The 14,998-nt window shown below is 54.2% G+C and overlaps 4 protein-coding genes across 4 annotated transcripts; 2 read left to right on the forward strand and 2 right to left on the reverse strand.

The window, feature by feature from the left end:
• Positions 1-830: 830 nt before the first annotated feature.
• Positions 831-1,578, reverse strand: CLUP02_13609 (dynein light chain; the record flags this gene model as incomplete). Its single annotated transcript, XM_049292547.1, has 7 exons — positions 831-895; positions 999-1,068; positions 1,136-1,162; positions 1,229-1,263; positions 1,332-1,365; positions 1,421-1,443; positions 1,530-1,578. The coding sequence occupies 7 exons, from the start codon at positions 1,576-1,578 to the stop codon at positions 831-833; spliced, it is 303 nt and encodes a 100-aa protein (XP_049149693.1).
• A 673-nt stretch (positions 1,579-2,251) lies between these two features.
• Positions 2,252-5,081, forward strand: CLUP02_13610 (RNA recognition domain-containing protein; the record flags this gene model as incomplete). Its single annotated transcript, XM_049292548.1, has 3 exons — positions 2,252-2,512; positions 2,575-3,366; positions 3,579-5,081. 3 exons carry the CDS (start codon positions 2,252-2,254, stop codon positions 5,079-5,081), a joined length of 2,556 nt encoding a protein of 851 aa, XP_049149694.1.
• A 2,846-nt stretch (positions 5,082-7,927) lies between these two features.
• Positions 7,928-10,833, forward strand: CLUP02_13611 (uncharacterized protein; the record flags this gene model as incomplete). The annotated part of the gene is made up of 3 exons (XM_049292549.1): positions 7,928-8,363; positions 8,417-8,620; positions 8,672-10,833. The coding sequence occupies 3 exons, from the start codon at positions 7,928-7,930 to the stop codon at positions 10,831-10,833; spliced, it is 2,802 nt and encodes a 933-aa protein (XP_049149695.1).
• A 484-nt stretch (positions 10,834-11,317) lies between these two features.
• On the reverse strand, positions 11,318-13,726 carry CLUP02_13612 (uncharacterized protein; the record flags this gene model as incomplete). Its single annotated transcript, XM_049292550.1, has 9 exons — positions 11,318-11,432; positions 11,575-11,694; positions 11,826-11,871; positions 12,012-12,190; positions 12,234-12,346; positions 12,424-12,636; positions 12,696-13,150; positions 13,221-13,546; positions 13,575-13,726. 9 exons carry the CDS (start codon positions 13,724-13,726, stop codon positions 11,318-11,320), a joined length of 1,719 nt encoding a protein of 572 aa, XP_049149696.1.
• Positions 13,727-14,998: the final 1,272 nt, after the last annotated feature.

Here is a 14,998-nt window from a genome sequence, read left to right on the forward strand (position 1 = left end):
TACTTCTCTCATTATACCATTCTCGAAGAGGGTCGTGGGCATGTTCTAGACATTCACATCTCAATGCGTTACGTCCAGTCAAGGTCCGGGAAGAGCATTATATTGGGTAACATTTGAGAGAACTGACGATTTCTCTTCCTATTGCTAAATTCAGCACATGATCACTGTCACCTTGCTTACCGTAGCCTTGGGATCAATTTTGTGAGCACGGCGCATGCCATCTTGTGTTCCGTCAATCAGTATTTCATCATACTATCCATCGCAAGGTACGGCAGAGGTCAAATTGAAGCACCTGTAGTGAATCGAGACTCTGTCCTTAAAAAGAGCCTTGCGCCCTGGGAATACGCCGATCGTAAACAGCCTCCCAGGAACCACGAAGTTCTCTATAAGCGTACACTCCGCATTTCAACAGGGCTTCGGGAGGCGCCAAATGCCTGGCTGGCGCAAGGAAGCCTACAAAGCCCTACTAACAGCAATTGTTACGAGCCATGACGTTTGAAGCATATTTGATTGACGAATGGGCTCCAGCGCCGCCTAGCAGAAGATCACGGTAAAAATCTACTCGCCCAACGCTGCATTTTGAACCCCTCGTTTTGGTTGACAGTCATCTCTCCCCCTCCAAGAAAGAAGCAGTTCCCGCACACGCCTTTTTCCACAAGTTCATATTCCCATTATCCCATATGAGGCTGGTCTAGTCGCGGGCCCTCTCCCTATTTGAAGGTATGTCCTGTACATCGTATCTGCGACGCGTCGTCCCTGGGCGGGGTCCCAAGTCTTTGGACAGTAATTTGTCGGTTAATTTTCGTTCTTCGGCTTGGTCGTTCGGCCGCCTATTGGGTCTTGAAGAGAAGGATCGCGCAGTGGCCGAGGTAGAAGTAGATGAAATGCTTAGTTTCTGTATACCGGGTTAGATATGATTAGGGTATGTCCAGTTCGATGCCCCGCATTCTCCTCCTGTCTTGGCTGGAAGTCGGACGTTGGGCTGTTGGTAGACGTACCGTGGGTCACGAAGCTGCCAAAGTTGCGGCCAACAATGCAGTGCCATGTAGGTCCCTTGCGCTCATCGAACTGAAATCGCCGCGAGTATTAGCAACTGTATGCAGTCAGGCGATAAAAGGAATTACGGTAGGCTCACGGTTCGCTTGATGTGCTGGGCAATGTCCTGGAGATCATGTTTGTCAGTAAACGATGTCGTACGCTATGTTCTCAGTGAATTGGGGACGCGTACCTTCTCAATAGTGAACTTGGCCATGGCTTCCTGAGCTATGGAGGGGTCGTCAGAACACAGCGGGGTCCTACGGAGGGGCTTTCCGAGGAATGACGTTACATACCGACTTCAATAGATTCCTGCTGCATGTCCTCGGTCTATACACTGTCAGTATCGTGGGTCGCAGTTGGGCGGTCCGTCGGCGCTCCTCACCATGTCGGCGCTCTTGACCTGAGCTGTTTTTCGGTTGCGTCAGCCTCGTCTTCAACCTTATCCTCGTCCAGTTCCTGCACAGATGACCCAGTCTATTGTCGCAACGTACCTTCCAGCTTCTCGCGCGGAGCGGGCGAAGTGCTCTTAGCGTCGGCCATTGTATAATTTCGTGGTGCTGCAAAAGTATCTGAGTTTTGCGATCTCGTCGTCAGCCTCGGTCCAGATGATTCGTTCGGTTTACGCGGCACAACTCGCAAGCCCCTTTTCCAACTCATCGTCCACTGCTGCGCCTTCGTCTAGTTCGGAGAAACTCACTTATAGGGATCGAGGTTCTGACGAGAGTGTCAATGATTTGCTGCACATCGCGGAGGGTTCGACTTACATCAAAATCCTTAGACCGAGGAATTGGCTTGGTCTACGAGTTTCTTTCAAGAATGGTTGTCGCGTGTTTGGAGCAAGCCTGACAAAGTGCCCGCGACAGGGAAGGGTCCATTCGATCGAGTTGGGTTGTCATGGGCGCACGGACCATAATCTTCCTTCCGGGGTGGAAACGGCTACGGCTGTAACCTGCGCTAGCGTTGACAAGGCGGGGCGGAAGGTCACATGGTGATAACGATAACGACGGGGCGGAAAGAAAAAAAACTTCAAGGCAAGTCCCGTTTCCGTCGTGAATATCACCAAGGCCTTCTCCCGTCTTCCTCTGTCCACTACACGACAGCATGTCTCTGCCTTTATAGCCACCACAACCCCCCGAGCAATTGAGCTCATAATCTTTTCTTCTTACTACTGTTGGAGCCTTTTATTTTGTTTTCTGAGATACCCCTTCACATAATGGCTGCCACCGCCGCCGAAGCTACTCCATTGGAGACCTCTCGCATCTTCGTGAGAGGTCTTCCGCCCAAGATCACAGACGCAGACTTTCGACAGCACTTCTCAGCTGGAGGTCGTGAAGTCACAGACATAAAAATTATTCCTCAACGGAGAATCGGCTATGTCGGTTTCAAAACTCCCGAGGTTGCTGCTAAGGCAGTCAAGTATTTCAACAGATCATACATCCGTATGTCAAGGATCAACGTTGAGCTTGCAAGACCGGTATGTTGACATCGTCACCTTGTAAACAAACGAATGTTCATATACTCATATTGTCTACCCAGATTGCAGATCTTGCCCCTGCAAAAGCAAAGGGCACTAGCGGCCAGATGTCTGTGGCAACGCCGTCAGCATCCGTTGCCCCTCTCCCTGCCAGTGACGAGAAGGATGCGAAGAAGAAGCGAAAGCGAGAGGATCTGGATGAATCGGATCCCAAGCTGCGCGAGTTCTTGCAGGTCATGGGCACTGGCCAAAGCTCTGCAAACGAAATGTCAGATGTCATGGCCTCTGCCGCTGTTAAAGAGCAGAAGAAGTTGCTTCAAGACGACGAGAGTGACGATGAGTATGAGGCCATCCCGTCTCGGCCTGAGAAACGGCAGATGAGGGAGGCACCACAGGGAGATGGTCGTACAGAGCCTTTGCCGGAAAAGGACGAGGCGATGCCTGACGCTGACCCCGTCTCTGAGCCGACGGAAGTCATGCCTCAGGACGAGACTACGCCTGCCCCAACCAATGCTGCTGCCACTGACGATGATTGGCTTCGTTCGAGGACAAATCGACTACTCGATCTAGTTGAAGATGGCGAAGTGCCCCGACCTCCAGTCCAGCAAGACAGTGGAGAGACAGTCGGAAGTGCTCCCGTGGAACAGCAAAAGCAGCCGGCGGCCGAGAAGCCAAAGGCCGAGACTGACGGTGGAGCTGCAATTCAAGACGCCCCGGTTTCCCAGGAGGTCGAGGAAGATGCCACCCTCGCCACCATCAAGCGAAACTCTAGACTCTTCGTTCGAAACCTACCGTTTAGTGCCAAAGATGAGGACTTGCGGGCACACTTTGAACAGTTTGGGGAGCTGCAAGAGGTAAGCAGAGAGCTTTTCATATCAATCTTACGCCACTCCGTGCCATACAATCATGTGATGAATCCAGATAGGGACAGCTTACATCAAATGATGGTTGATGCGAACCTTGGATCGGTATTTTAGTAGATGCTTCGACTTTCTGAAAAATGATTGCCTTCTCAGCTCTTCATATGAACATCTAAGATGTGCTCAGATTGCTAATTTCCCACCAGGTACATCTGCCAGTCACTGCTGGAGGCGCAAGCAAGGGCTTTGCAATGGTCCAATTCACGAGTGCCGAGTCAGCTGTTGCTGCATTCCAGTCGACGGATGGTCAGACTTTTCAAGGGCGTCTTTTGCACGTCTTGCCCGCTGAGGGAAAGCGCGATGCTGGGCTGGACGAGTTCGCAATCTCAAAGCTGCCCTTGAAAAAGCAGAACCTGATCCGAAAGAAAGCCGATGCCGCCTCTAGCACGTTCAACTGGAATTCTCTGTACATGAGCCAGGATGCAGTCAATGCTTCCGTGGCAAGCCGGCTGGGCGTGTCCAAATCAGAGCTGCTAGATCCCACTTCGGCAGATGCCGGTGTCAAGCAGGCCATCGCCGAGACGTCGATCATCCAAGAGACCAAGTCGTATTTTGTGTCGAACGGCGTGGATCTCGATGCCCTCAAGTCACAAAAGCGGGGCGACACGACCATTTTGGTCAAGAACTTCCCGTTCGGGACTACGATGGAGGAGCTGAGAACTATGTTTGAGGAGCACGGCACAGTCCTGAGGGTGCTGATGCCACCTAGTGGTACCATTGCCATCGTCGAATTCGCGCAGCCAACACATGCAAAGGCTGCCTTCGCCAAGCTGGCGTACAGGCGTATTAAGGACACTGTGCTGTTTCTGGAGAAGGGCCCGAAGAACCTGTTCAAGAATGATGCCTCAGTAAACATGACGCAGGGCAAGGAGGATCGGCCCACCGGTGTTCAGAAGTTGAGCGTTACAGAGCTTTTGGGACGGGACGACCAAAGCGAGGCCAGCGTTGAAACAACCTCACTGTTTGTCCGGAACCTCAACTTCTCCACCACGACGGATAAGTTGGCAGAAACGTTTAAACCGTTGGACGGCTTCGCCTCCGCCAGAGTGAAGACAAAGATGGACCCCAAGAAGCCTGGACAAGTGCTCAGTATGGGTTTCGGCTTTGTCGTCTTCAAGACAAAGGAACAAGCGCAGGCAGCCCTCAAGTCCATGGACGGGTTTGTCCTGGAAGGGCACACCCTTGCGGTCAAGGCTTCCCACAAGGGTCAAGACGCAGCAGAGGAGCGTCGCCGGGAGGACAAGGCCCGCAAGGCAGCGGGGCAGCGGACCAAAGTCGTCATCAAGAACTTGCCCTTCGAAGCGACCAAGAAGGACATCCGCACCCTGTTCAGCACCTATGGCCAGCTCAGGGCGGTGCGCCTGCCGAAGAAGTTTGGCAACTCGACCAGGGGTTTTGCCTTTGCCGAGTTTGTCACACCCCGAGAGGCGGAAAACGCTCTCAACGCATTGCGAGACACCCACTTGCTGGGCCGCAAGTTGGTTCTCGACTACGCCGAGGCCGAGGCGGTCGACGCGGAGGAGGAGATTGCCAAGATGCAGCGCAAGATCGGGGGCCAAGTCAACAAGGTCGCTCTCTCGCAGCTCATGGGCCAGAACAGGAAAAGGGTCACCATCGGAGACGACAATGCCGACGAGATGGATATGTGAGCGGTTGGAGGAACATCAACATCAACGGTCCCAAGAGGGAAAAGATAGAAGCGAATCTAAATTTTTGTCGGTGTTATGTCACCATCGTCTCACAACATTTCCCTGACCAACTGCACTATCGTCGCGTCATTCTCGTCTTCCCCCTCAAAGTGACAATCGATACCACCAACTCAGAAACAGAGAAGTTTGGTCCAGGTATCTCTACATGGTATCGCCCTTTGGTAGTTACTTTCTTTAACTTCAGTGGTAGTCCACATCTGTAATTCTGTATGCAAATCTGTCTCACTCATCCCTGGCCCCGCGATTTGGGCCCCTGCTCACCCCCTTGTCACCCTTCCGATCAATTTTTCTCCGAACAGAACACCTCCTGCAAAAAATAAACCGTCCCGCTATTGGGGCACCTTTCCCCATGTCAAGCCCACGACGGGAACCAAAGGAGTTTGTTTTGTCAAACGGTGGGGTTCTGGAGAGGGCGGAAACTGCAAGTCAACTACGGACTAATACTGTCTGTGCTATTTGGGACCTTGCCCCGTGCACCAGAACATCGAATGGCAATAGCTTCAATACGCGAGAGAACCATCTTCGTTGCAGATGGGAAGGGATGAGGAAGAGGAGGAGAGTGGGAGGAGGAACCACGCGGGGAAAGGCAGAGGAAAGCGAACATCATCCTCTCACACCAAAAACCTTTCTCTCATCTGTCATTTCGCCTCCTTCTGCCTGTCCTGCCTCGAGCTGCGTACTTGTGTGTCCCTCTTCGCCTCCTTGACCCGCACAGCAGGAATGCATCTCTCTCCCCTTCACTCGGTGTTTTTGTCTCTTTCTAATCTGGCTACATGCCAGCTTCACTGTGCACTATGCCCTTTCTTCGCCTGTGTTTCTAACTCTATCCTTTTGTTTTGTCTTTCTTACTCGTTGTTATTTTGCCTCTCGTGTTGCGAAGGATGTTCCAACTTTTGACAAGAGAGCGGAACGGCGGGGAGGCCCTAAATCAGCATCCATGCCGAAATCGAAGAGAAAGTTGTCTGTCCGTCCCATCTTCTTCCAGACTTGCCTCTAGAAAGAGTAAGAGAACTCTCGATTGGACGGGTCTGAATGAGTGACGGTGGTGGTGGTGGTGCTGTATGGTTTGGTGCGTGTGGTACGTGCAGATCCAGAACCGTGGTCTCTACCTAGTTCGTCCCAAGTTGGCCCCCCCGTGAAGGCCAACGTTCCTTGGACCAACCCCCTTGCATGCCAGCGCCCTCAATGTGTCCACCACTCCAGCTTCGTTAGTTTCCCATGATTTGCCATGTGGAGATGGCCCTTGTCGAATTGACAGACGATCATATGCACACGCACATCCGCTTGGTACTGTACCGTAGTCGTAGGGCGACAGGGAAAACCTCAACGGGCCCCATATCGACAAGACTGGCTCCCCGATGCTTCCTAGCTCAGCTACGACTAAGCTCGCGATCCTCCGAGCTGTCAAGTCATGTTAGTCAAATTCGGGTCATACAACGTCGCTGGACTTGCCAATAGAATCACCCTCCTCCCTTATCCTCCTCTGACAGGCACGGCTCCAGCCCTGTGCTTCCCACTATACTGCTCACTAACGTCCTGCCTTCTCTTTCGCTCTGCTTCCCTCACACTGGCTAGTTCCTCTCGGAGCCCTGATACGACTTAGTCTGCCGGAGCTTCCTGTCTGCACCTCTCCATATCCCCTCTGAAGCTCGTGCTCAGATTAACTTCCCTCTCTCTCTCTCTCACTGCCCCGCCATCCCTTCCTTCACCCAGACCACATTCCCGCTTCAGCAGTGCTGACCAGCGCCGTCCAAAAAGGGATCTTCCCTTCACCCCGCTCAGAGGGTCCAGTACGCAGGAGTCGGGATAATCTGGAGCCTCGAGCGGGGCTCACAGGCACATGTTCTGTATCTACTGTCCCAAGGAGGACAGGGCCCTTGGACTAGGAGGAGTCCACAGGCATACCCGGGGAATGGATGAGGAGGACGATGAAGCAGAGGGCTAAGAAGGGGGGCGTGTGTTGGCCCTCGATCTGGAACCTGGGGTGCCAAACGAAAATTCGAAAGCTCTCTCTTGCTCTGTCAGTCCCGTCTATCGCCGTCTCCTTCGCCCGGTAGACTACGGTGTTGAGGGTGTGTCTGTCGAACGATATTGAACCTTCCCTCGCCTCCTCTCTTTTCAGACTTTGGAGCGGGTGTACCTGGCTTCAGGAACTTATATTGACGTACGTCCCATGCCAGTGTCATTCCTTTCAACTTCCCCAAGCCTTCTCTCCATCTTCCAACATCCTTACTTTTCTCTTGCTTGATCCAAACACTCAAGCATAGGAAAGGCACGTGTGGCTCGCCCGCCTTTCTCAAACCAGTTTCTCGAGCTGCGGAATTCAGACACACGCTCATTTTACTTTGCTGTTTGTTTCCTAATCGGAAAACACCATCTTTTACACTCACTTCGCCATCATTCCTCTCCCGCTCTCTCAGCCCTTCTCCCGAGGACATACCACGAGGAATCTTGACCCCGGAGCATATCACACGGAGAACAAGCGCCCTTTTGCACTCCTTCACTTAGCAACAAAACCCATGCCCGCCCCGTCACGGAATTCCTGAAGAGTCATTCCTTTCACCTACGTCTTTTGCCTCTCAGCTATCTTCCATTCTTTCACTCAGGGGTTCCGTGCTTGTCAAGGAATCCTTTTACAATCCAGTTGAAGTCTCTACTCTCCTCGTGGGGTAGAGAGAAAGAACGGACCAAGGTCGACGCATCAACCAGTCCCATACCAGTCCTCTGCAAGGACTATCTCCAGAAACACAAAGGAAAGAAGATTGCTTCCAGAGGAAGCAGACCTGATGATGATGGAGCACCCGCGCCCTGTGCTTCCCTCTCAACGCTACTCCCCTTCTCCAGTCTACAGCTACGATAGCAGACGATGCACACCGACTGGGCGGCAGCCGTTGAGGGAGTCGACGGGCAATGTCCAGTCCGCCGGCTCTCACTTAGGAAGCCTCGCATCGTCGTGCCGTAATAGCCCACTTGGGCTCTTCTCACCGAGCCTGACGAGCATACCCACTCCACCTATCGTACCATCCCAGGCTGGCTCTACCTACAGGAGCAGCAACAGCCTGAGAAGGCCTGATGCTCTCCACATGGCCAGAAGGGCACGACATGACATCAACCCCATCTACTATGCCCCCGAGTTCCGGCCTTACCGGGACAAGCAAGACCAAAAGGATCCCAACGAGAAGCAGATCTGGCCTCGTGTATTGGAAGATGCCTTCCTTGACTGTAAGTCACATTCACTTGAGCAGCTTGAAGTCCCTTCTGACATGGCATCTTAGCGCTGCTCATCATCCCGCATATGGGTAGAAAGAAGTACAGCATGCAGGGCAAGCAGTTTGGGCGTAACATGCTCATCAGCGAGTACCTGTGGATCGCGTACTGCTGCAGCTTGCAGCCAGGACAAAAGGCAGAGGAAAGAAAGAGAAAGCAAGTCTCCAGCCACATTCAAGTGGTTAAGAAGATGTTTGAGAAGCACCGATGCTGTAAGTTCGGGTTGTCCGTCTGCTTTAGGGACTTGAGCTAACACATTTCAGACCACTTCTTTTTCGTCAAGGACCCTGACAAAAGCGAGGCCCGTCTCAAGGACAACATGGAGATTGCCTCCTTCAAGGACAACCCAGTCCTGGTCGCCCTCGCCGAGGGTCGTCTTCCAGACGTGCGCCCCAATTACGAGTACTTTGCCCAGATTCTTGCCATGGACTCTCTTGTCGTCATGAGGCCCAAGACTGCTTGGATCTTTGTCGCTTCCTCCAACGTCAGGATGGAAGAGAACGGAGACGCCTACGACCAACACGGCAAGCCTCTCGACCCTGACTACTACCCCCACTTGGAGAAGAACATGCACAAGGAAGACGGTCTTTCCAGAGGCCTCAACGGCAGCGTTCTCCTGCACGAGTACAACCGCGAATTGGCACAGAAGGAATCCGCAGCTGTCACTGAGATGTCTCAGGAATGGGAGGCCAAGTTCCCTCCCTTGCACAAGTCACTCGAGCACGCCATCCAGGACAACAAGTGGCTTGACATCTTGGAGATGACCGTCACGCTCGAAATTCATCCCCGCAGCAACTTCCCCGCCGGATCTGAGCTCAACGGCTTCGTTGAGCTGAGCATTTCCCTGCCCGCACTCCAGAACCATCGCTGGAAGTGCGTCACCAAGCTGGCGCGGCCCGAGGAGCTCCGCCGAGCCGAGAACGAGCCCTGCATCATTGAGCAAACGAGCGAGGTCGGCGTGCAGTACGCGCACCGTCCCGGATGCCAGGAGAGCAAGTTCGAGTGCGACTGCCGCAGCCGTCCCAGACAGGACGTCCGCGTGCCCTTCCCCGCGGCCGAGTGGGCTAGCATCCTGAGCACGTGCGCCGGCTACCTCGAGCCCGTCGACAACAAGAACAAAATCGAGGACGATGAAGAGAGAGCCAAGGCCGCGGAAGACGCCGCCCTCGAGGCCGAGCGTACCACGGCAGAGCTGATCCAGCAGGTCGGCATGTTCCAGGAGCTGTGGTCTGCCCCGCCCGACAACTCTGACCGCCGCAACTGGGTGCGCCGCGGTATCATTCTCTGGAAGTTCCGCACGATCCATGCCTTTGACGACAAGTGGAACCCCATCTTTGAGAAGCCTGCGCCGCAGAAGGGCAGGAAGCCCGCCGAGGAGGACGGCGAAGACCAGAGCTCATCATCCCGACGGGGAAGCCGCTCAAAGCGCGTCTTCAACCCTCCCGGCACGACCTGGCGCTTCCTCACGGCTCTGGACCCCGTCTCCTCGGCGCATCAGCAGAATGTCTGCGTCAACCCGGCATCTGGCCCGGGCCGGGAGATGCTCATGGCACCGACACCCCCCTACTCTCACCACCTCGCTGCCGTCATGAACGACAACATGAGCAATGCTTGGGAGTCCGTCACCATGCCTGGCCAGCTGCCAAGCCTGGCATCCACCGGAACACTTGGGCTCATGGAACCCTACTCACATGGACTCGCAACGCCTCCACCAAGTGCCTCTCTCAACTCGTCGTACGCAAGTAGCTACGATGGCAGTCATGAGCTGGCCGGCGGGCCACACCACCATCACCACCAGCTTGACCTCTTTACCGCCGCGGCCTGCACTAGCTCCATGGACAACCAGGCCATCGTCGCCGACATGTCATCTGCTGCTCCCGACCCGTACCTCTCGGCGACTGCAGGCATTCAAGTTTCAAGCGGTGTACCTGTCGGCGTCTACGACGAGGGCGAGGTCGAGGGCATCCACGACTGGGACACGACGACTTCGTCCTTCCATGGCCTCCACCAGTGGAACGGCTGGAGCGAGGCGGCGTCAGACCCAAAGACGCAGCAGTGGCAGAACGAGAACCACCGCAGCGCGGCGGCCAACTCCAACCTCTGGGCCGAGAGCAAGGACCACCATACATGGAACCAGCAGCCATGGGCCCAGGCCGTCTCGGCAGTCGCTGCCGTGGCCGGCACAGACGGCAGATCCGGATGGTCACCAGTCGACCAACAGCGCAGCAGCGGACTGCCCTCGCTGGATCAACTCACCCCGCTCAAGTCGTTGACGGGCAGCAGGAAGAGGGCGCGTTCCAACAGCCTCGACCTGGAGAACAGGGAGAACTACCCCGCATCATCGATCCAGAAGCTGGTGCATCATCGAGCGCCGGCAGCTGTGATGGACGAGGCTGGTGGTCACGGACACCGGAACTGGGAGTGAAACTTCACACTCGGCCGAGCTGTACAGACGGGAAAGGGAGAGGGGAATACAGCATGTTTCCGGGAGATGTGTGCCCTGCTCGCTTGCGCGTATGTTGCAAAACTGGAGAGGAGTAATCCCGCATGCAGCGGCATCTGAGCAGAGGTGAAAAAAAGGGATAGTGTACTTTTGCGCGGGAGTTTATGTTCTTGACTTTAGGGTGGGATGGAATGATTGACGGCCGACTCATGTGTGAAACGCCTATAAAGGCTCCTCTTGAATGGAATAGGGGCAGAGAAAAAAACATGTTGCAATGTGCTAGAAAGAAACAGCAACTTTTGATACCAATAATCACGTCTTGTTATTACCAGAGTTTTTAGTAAGGAGAAAGAAACGGAACTTGTTACTCTCACTTGGTCCCCTCGGCAGAATATGAAAACAGAAATTGCTTCGGTTCCCACATCACGGTTACATTGGTCCGACAAGAGACGTATTGTTTCTCCTGTCATCCTTCATGCCCGCCAAACGTTGGTGTTGGGACGAGCGAGTGGTTCAGAGAGCTTCGCTGCAGTGATGAGATGAAACGCTCAGAAAAGTGGCAAGCCTGCCTGCTTGCTTGTCTGCCTGGTGTTCGTCGAGGGGGGGGGGGGGGGGGGGGGGCACCTGTGGTGGGTATTCTCTTCCTCTTCTTTTTTTCTTTTTTCATCAGCGTTTGAGGTGATGGAAGCTTAAAAAGATCAGATGATCCTCTGTTGCCAAGACTTATGTTTTGTGAGACGCTGCCAAATTGTGGTTCCTCCGTTTCTTCGGTTTGCCTTTTGTCGCAAACTCGACGGAGCTCTCGGTGCGGGTTCGTAGTCGTAGTCGTCGTCAACATCGTCCCTGTCCTCGTCACCAGTGCCGCCCGGACGTTACGGTAATAATAATAACTCCCCCTTCCCCGGCCTCGCCAGGAGGATTCAGTAGCGCGAGTGGAACGTGGGAGTTTGATGTTTCATTCCAAGCAAGAGAACGAGATTGCGGAGCAGGAGAAGCGAGTGGAGGTGTGCACGTGGAGACCTACCCATCGCATCGTGCGAAAAATGTGAGTGCTCAGAACCAGGAGATGGAGCGAGAGAGAGAGAGAGAGGATGAGGGCGATCAGTGAGAAAAAAGAGCGGAGGATGTTCGCAGGGGTTCTTCTTTTCTTAGGATGGGACGGACGAGGGTTTGCGGGTGCATGGTCTGAACAACGTGGACAGCAGGCGCAGGTGAAACGCTGCATGTCTGAACGTTGGTGACCGAGGTGTGTGATATCGCGAACAGTGGCAAAAGACGGGAAATAGGGGGTTGGTAAGTCTGGTGAGTTTTCAAGATAATCGCCCGTTCGAGCTGCCGTCTTGAGGAAGAGTTGAAGTCGAAAGATTCATCAATTGCGTGACAAGAATCTCGGCGGTTGAGCAAGCGCTGTCAAGTTGAGCCTCAGCATACTCAGCCACGATTGGACTGGACTGAAGCCGTTCGCCGAGATCTCGCGCCCGCCGCCCGCGGCGGGCTGCTAGCGGTGGAGCAGAAAAAGAAAGGACCGGGATGCGCACAGACGATGAGACAAGACGATTTCTGAATTCCCACCAGCGAGGAGGATCCAATTGTTGATATGCCGGGGTTTGGCTTGCAGATTGACGGCTCCAGGGCATTGAGCTCGGAGGCGTAGGTGACAATCTCTCGACAATTGAGATGGGGGTGGTCTAAGCGGATGAGAAAGCAGAACTGGGAATACCATGAACAACTCTTACTTTCCAACTTCTGTGCGGTCGCCGACTCTTGCTTGCTGTTAGTCTTCGTCTACCTCTAATGATTAGCCCGAACACCGATTGCCAGAGCAAAGAAGAGACGTGGCAAACCGAGCCACGAACAGAGAAAACGGAGCAAAAGACTGGAAACGAAGGCCCGGTCAGGTATTCGTTGTTCATCGCGTGCTGTGTGCTGTGTACTCCGTAGGGGCCACTGGTCCGTGTTTCGAGTCTCGTTGCATTTTGCTCTTCTAGACGCCGTCCAGACGTCCAAGCTTGTGCTTCCCTGACATCCGTAGACGGCGGTCCATTGCGCTTGCCTAGACTTCGGTCCGTCTGGAATGAAAGGTGGTGACCCGGGTCGTGGTGTCCGATGCCCATAACTGTTGGGTATTGCCACCGTTCATTAAGATCCCTGATGTGGGATTTTGGAGTAGGTCGGTGCTCCAAGGTGGGTTGGAATCTTGTATACTCGCGACTCCATCCGCGGCAAAAGAGACCAGGGTGCTTGGCGCAAGGAGTACATTTTGCGAAGCATTTGCATTTCTGATTTGGCATTAAGTAAGCTGCCATGGAACACTGGTCAGTTTAGTTGCGTGGACAGACGGCAGTGGGAACTTGGCTTTTTTTGTTCACTTCCTTGCCTGTTCCATTCCTGGATCCATCTTCGTCGACCGTCTGGCGGCAGTCTGCGCCAACGGTGGCCAATCGAGTAGATTACCAGGCCCTTGTGTCCGGCGGCGGCGCGGCAAGGCCAAATAGGAAAGGAGAAAAGAGGCTGAGCCAATCTTACGGTGGCCAGCCATGTATTCGTGGACGACACGCGAAATAAGCAAGGAAAAAAGAGAAAATGGTCGACGGGAATGGCCTCGGCGCGTTGAAGGTGGAACAAGCAGGAGAAGCAAGCGGTGGTCTGGGTGCCAATTTTGGTAGGCGCCGTAAGTTGCAGAGCGGCAGAGGTGCTAGCTGCCAGTCAAAGTGGTGGTGGACCCTTGCGTCTGGAGCTCGCTTACTTCGGGCAGGGGTCGCATGGGCCTGGTTGACTGGATGAGGTGCATCGCGACTCGCAGGACGGTCAGGACCTTCTGGACTCTCTGCAAGAAGAGTGCGAGCCCCTTGTTCCAGATTTTGCTGTGAAGCATGGGGTCCAAAGTCTCTCAGCCATACGTTTTGGCCTGCAGAGATACATGTTTCGTCGTTCGCTCCCCATCCCTGGCTACATGGACCGTGGCGCCTAAACCAAGATCGGTGCAACCCCACGAGCGTCGGTACCTTACAGCGGGAGAGCAGCGACGACTGGTACTTATTGCCCCAAACTTCCAAAGGTACCTGCTCGTAGGTACCTAGAGAGCCCCGCTCGCGTGCAGGTTAGTGCAGACCATCTCCCGTTAAGTGCCCACCGCCCGACCCGACGTCTCCCCGACCTTGATGCGGATGTCATACACACTACATGCCTTGTCGTGACTACCGTGACTACCTTGCCTTGCCTTCAACCTTGAGACCTGTGCGCCAAGAAGTCCACTTCAACCTCCGCCGTTCCTTGTCAAACATCAACCTTGGCTACTTTGGCGCATCGTGCTTGACTGGCGCCCAGTACCTCGCATCAGAAACATGCGCTCTTCTTCGTCCCATACCAGGCCCCATCCGACCCTATGGCCGGCCCCGGCACACGACCGGTATCGTTCGCTCTTTGGCCAGATGCCCAGAATCCCCCTGTCCGAGTGCCCATCCCGTCCTCCACCGTTATCGTTTTAGATCGCGACTCCCACGATGCGCCGCATGGGTGTTTGCCTGTCATTCGGGTACCCATCCTGCGTCGATCACGACCCTCGTCCACGGGTTGAGCAGCCAGAAGGGAAAGCATGAGTCTAGATGCGTGTAGGGATATCCAGGCCATGGAAGGCGGCAGACATGGCCCATGGGTGACAGACAGACGTGATATTAAACCAGCCCGGCCTCTCATCCCGAAATGGCCTTGTGGTCTTCACCTCACCTCACCTCCTCATCCACCAAACGCCCTTCCTCCTCGGGATTCGCAAAAGAACGTGGAAACAATCGCATTGTTTCCCTTCTTCCCTTGAGGCCCATTCTCAGACCACCCTAATTTCCGTGGATTTCATTGTACGCGCTTGAGGCAGGCAGGCACCTTCCTTTATTCGTTTTATTGTTCCTTCCTCCCGGACCGAGTCGACTGTTCGATCCTTCCTCGCCTTTTCAACAACCTCACAGCTTACAACGCCGCCCCACTTTACCCGAGATTCAATCTTTGACCTCGACCATCGCCGCATGTAGCACGACAAGGCCTTGTTATTCTTCTTTTTCTTTCGCCTTCTATTCTTGACTCAGCTGGTATCTGACTGCGCCGGACGTCTTTAATTGTGAATACAAATTTACGTGTGTAAACAAACAAACTT

This window comes from Colletotrichum lupini, chromosome 7 (genome assembly GCF_023278565.1).
Source record: "Colletotrichum lupini chromosome 7, complete sequence".
Taxonomy (NCBI): Eukaryota; Fungi; Ascomycota; class Sordariomycetes; order Glomerellales; family Glomerellaceae; genus Colletotrichum; species Colletotrichum lupini.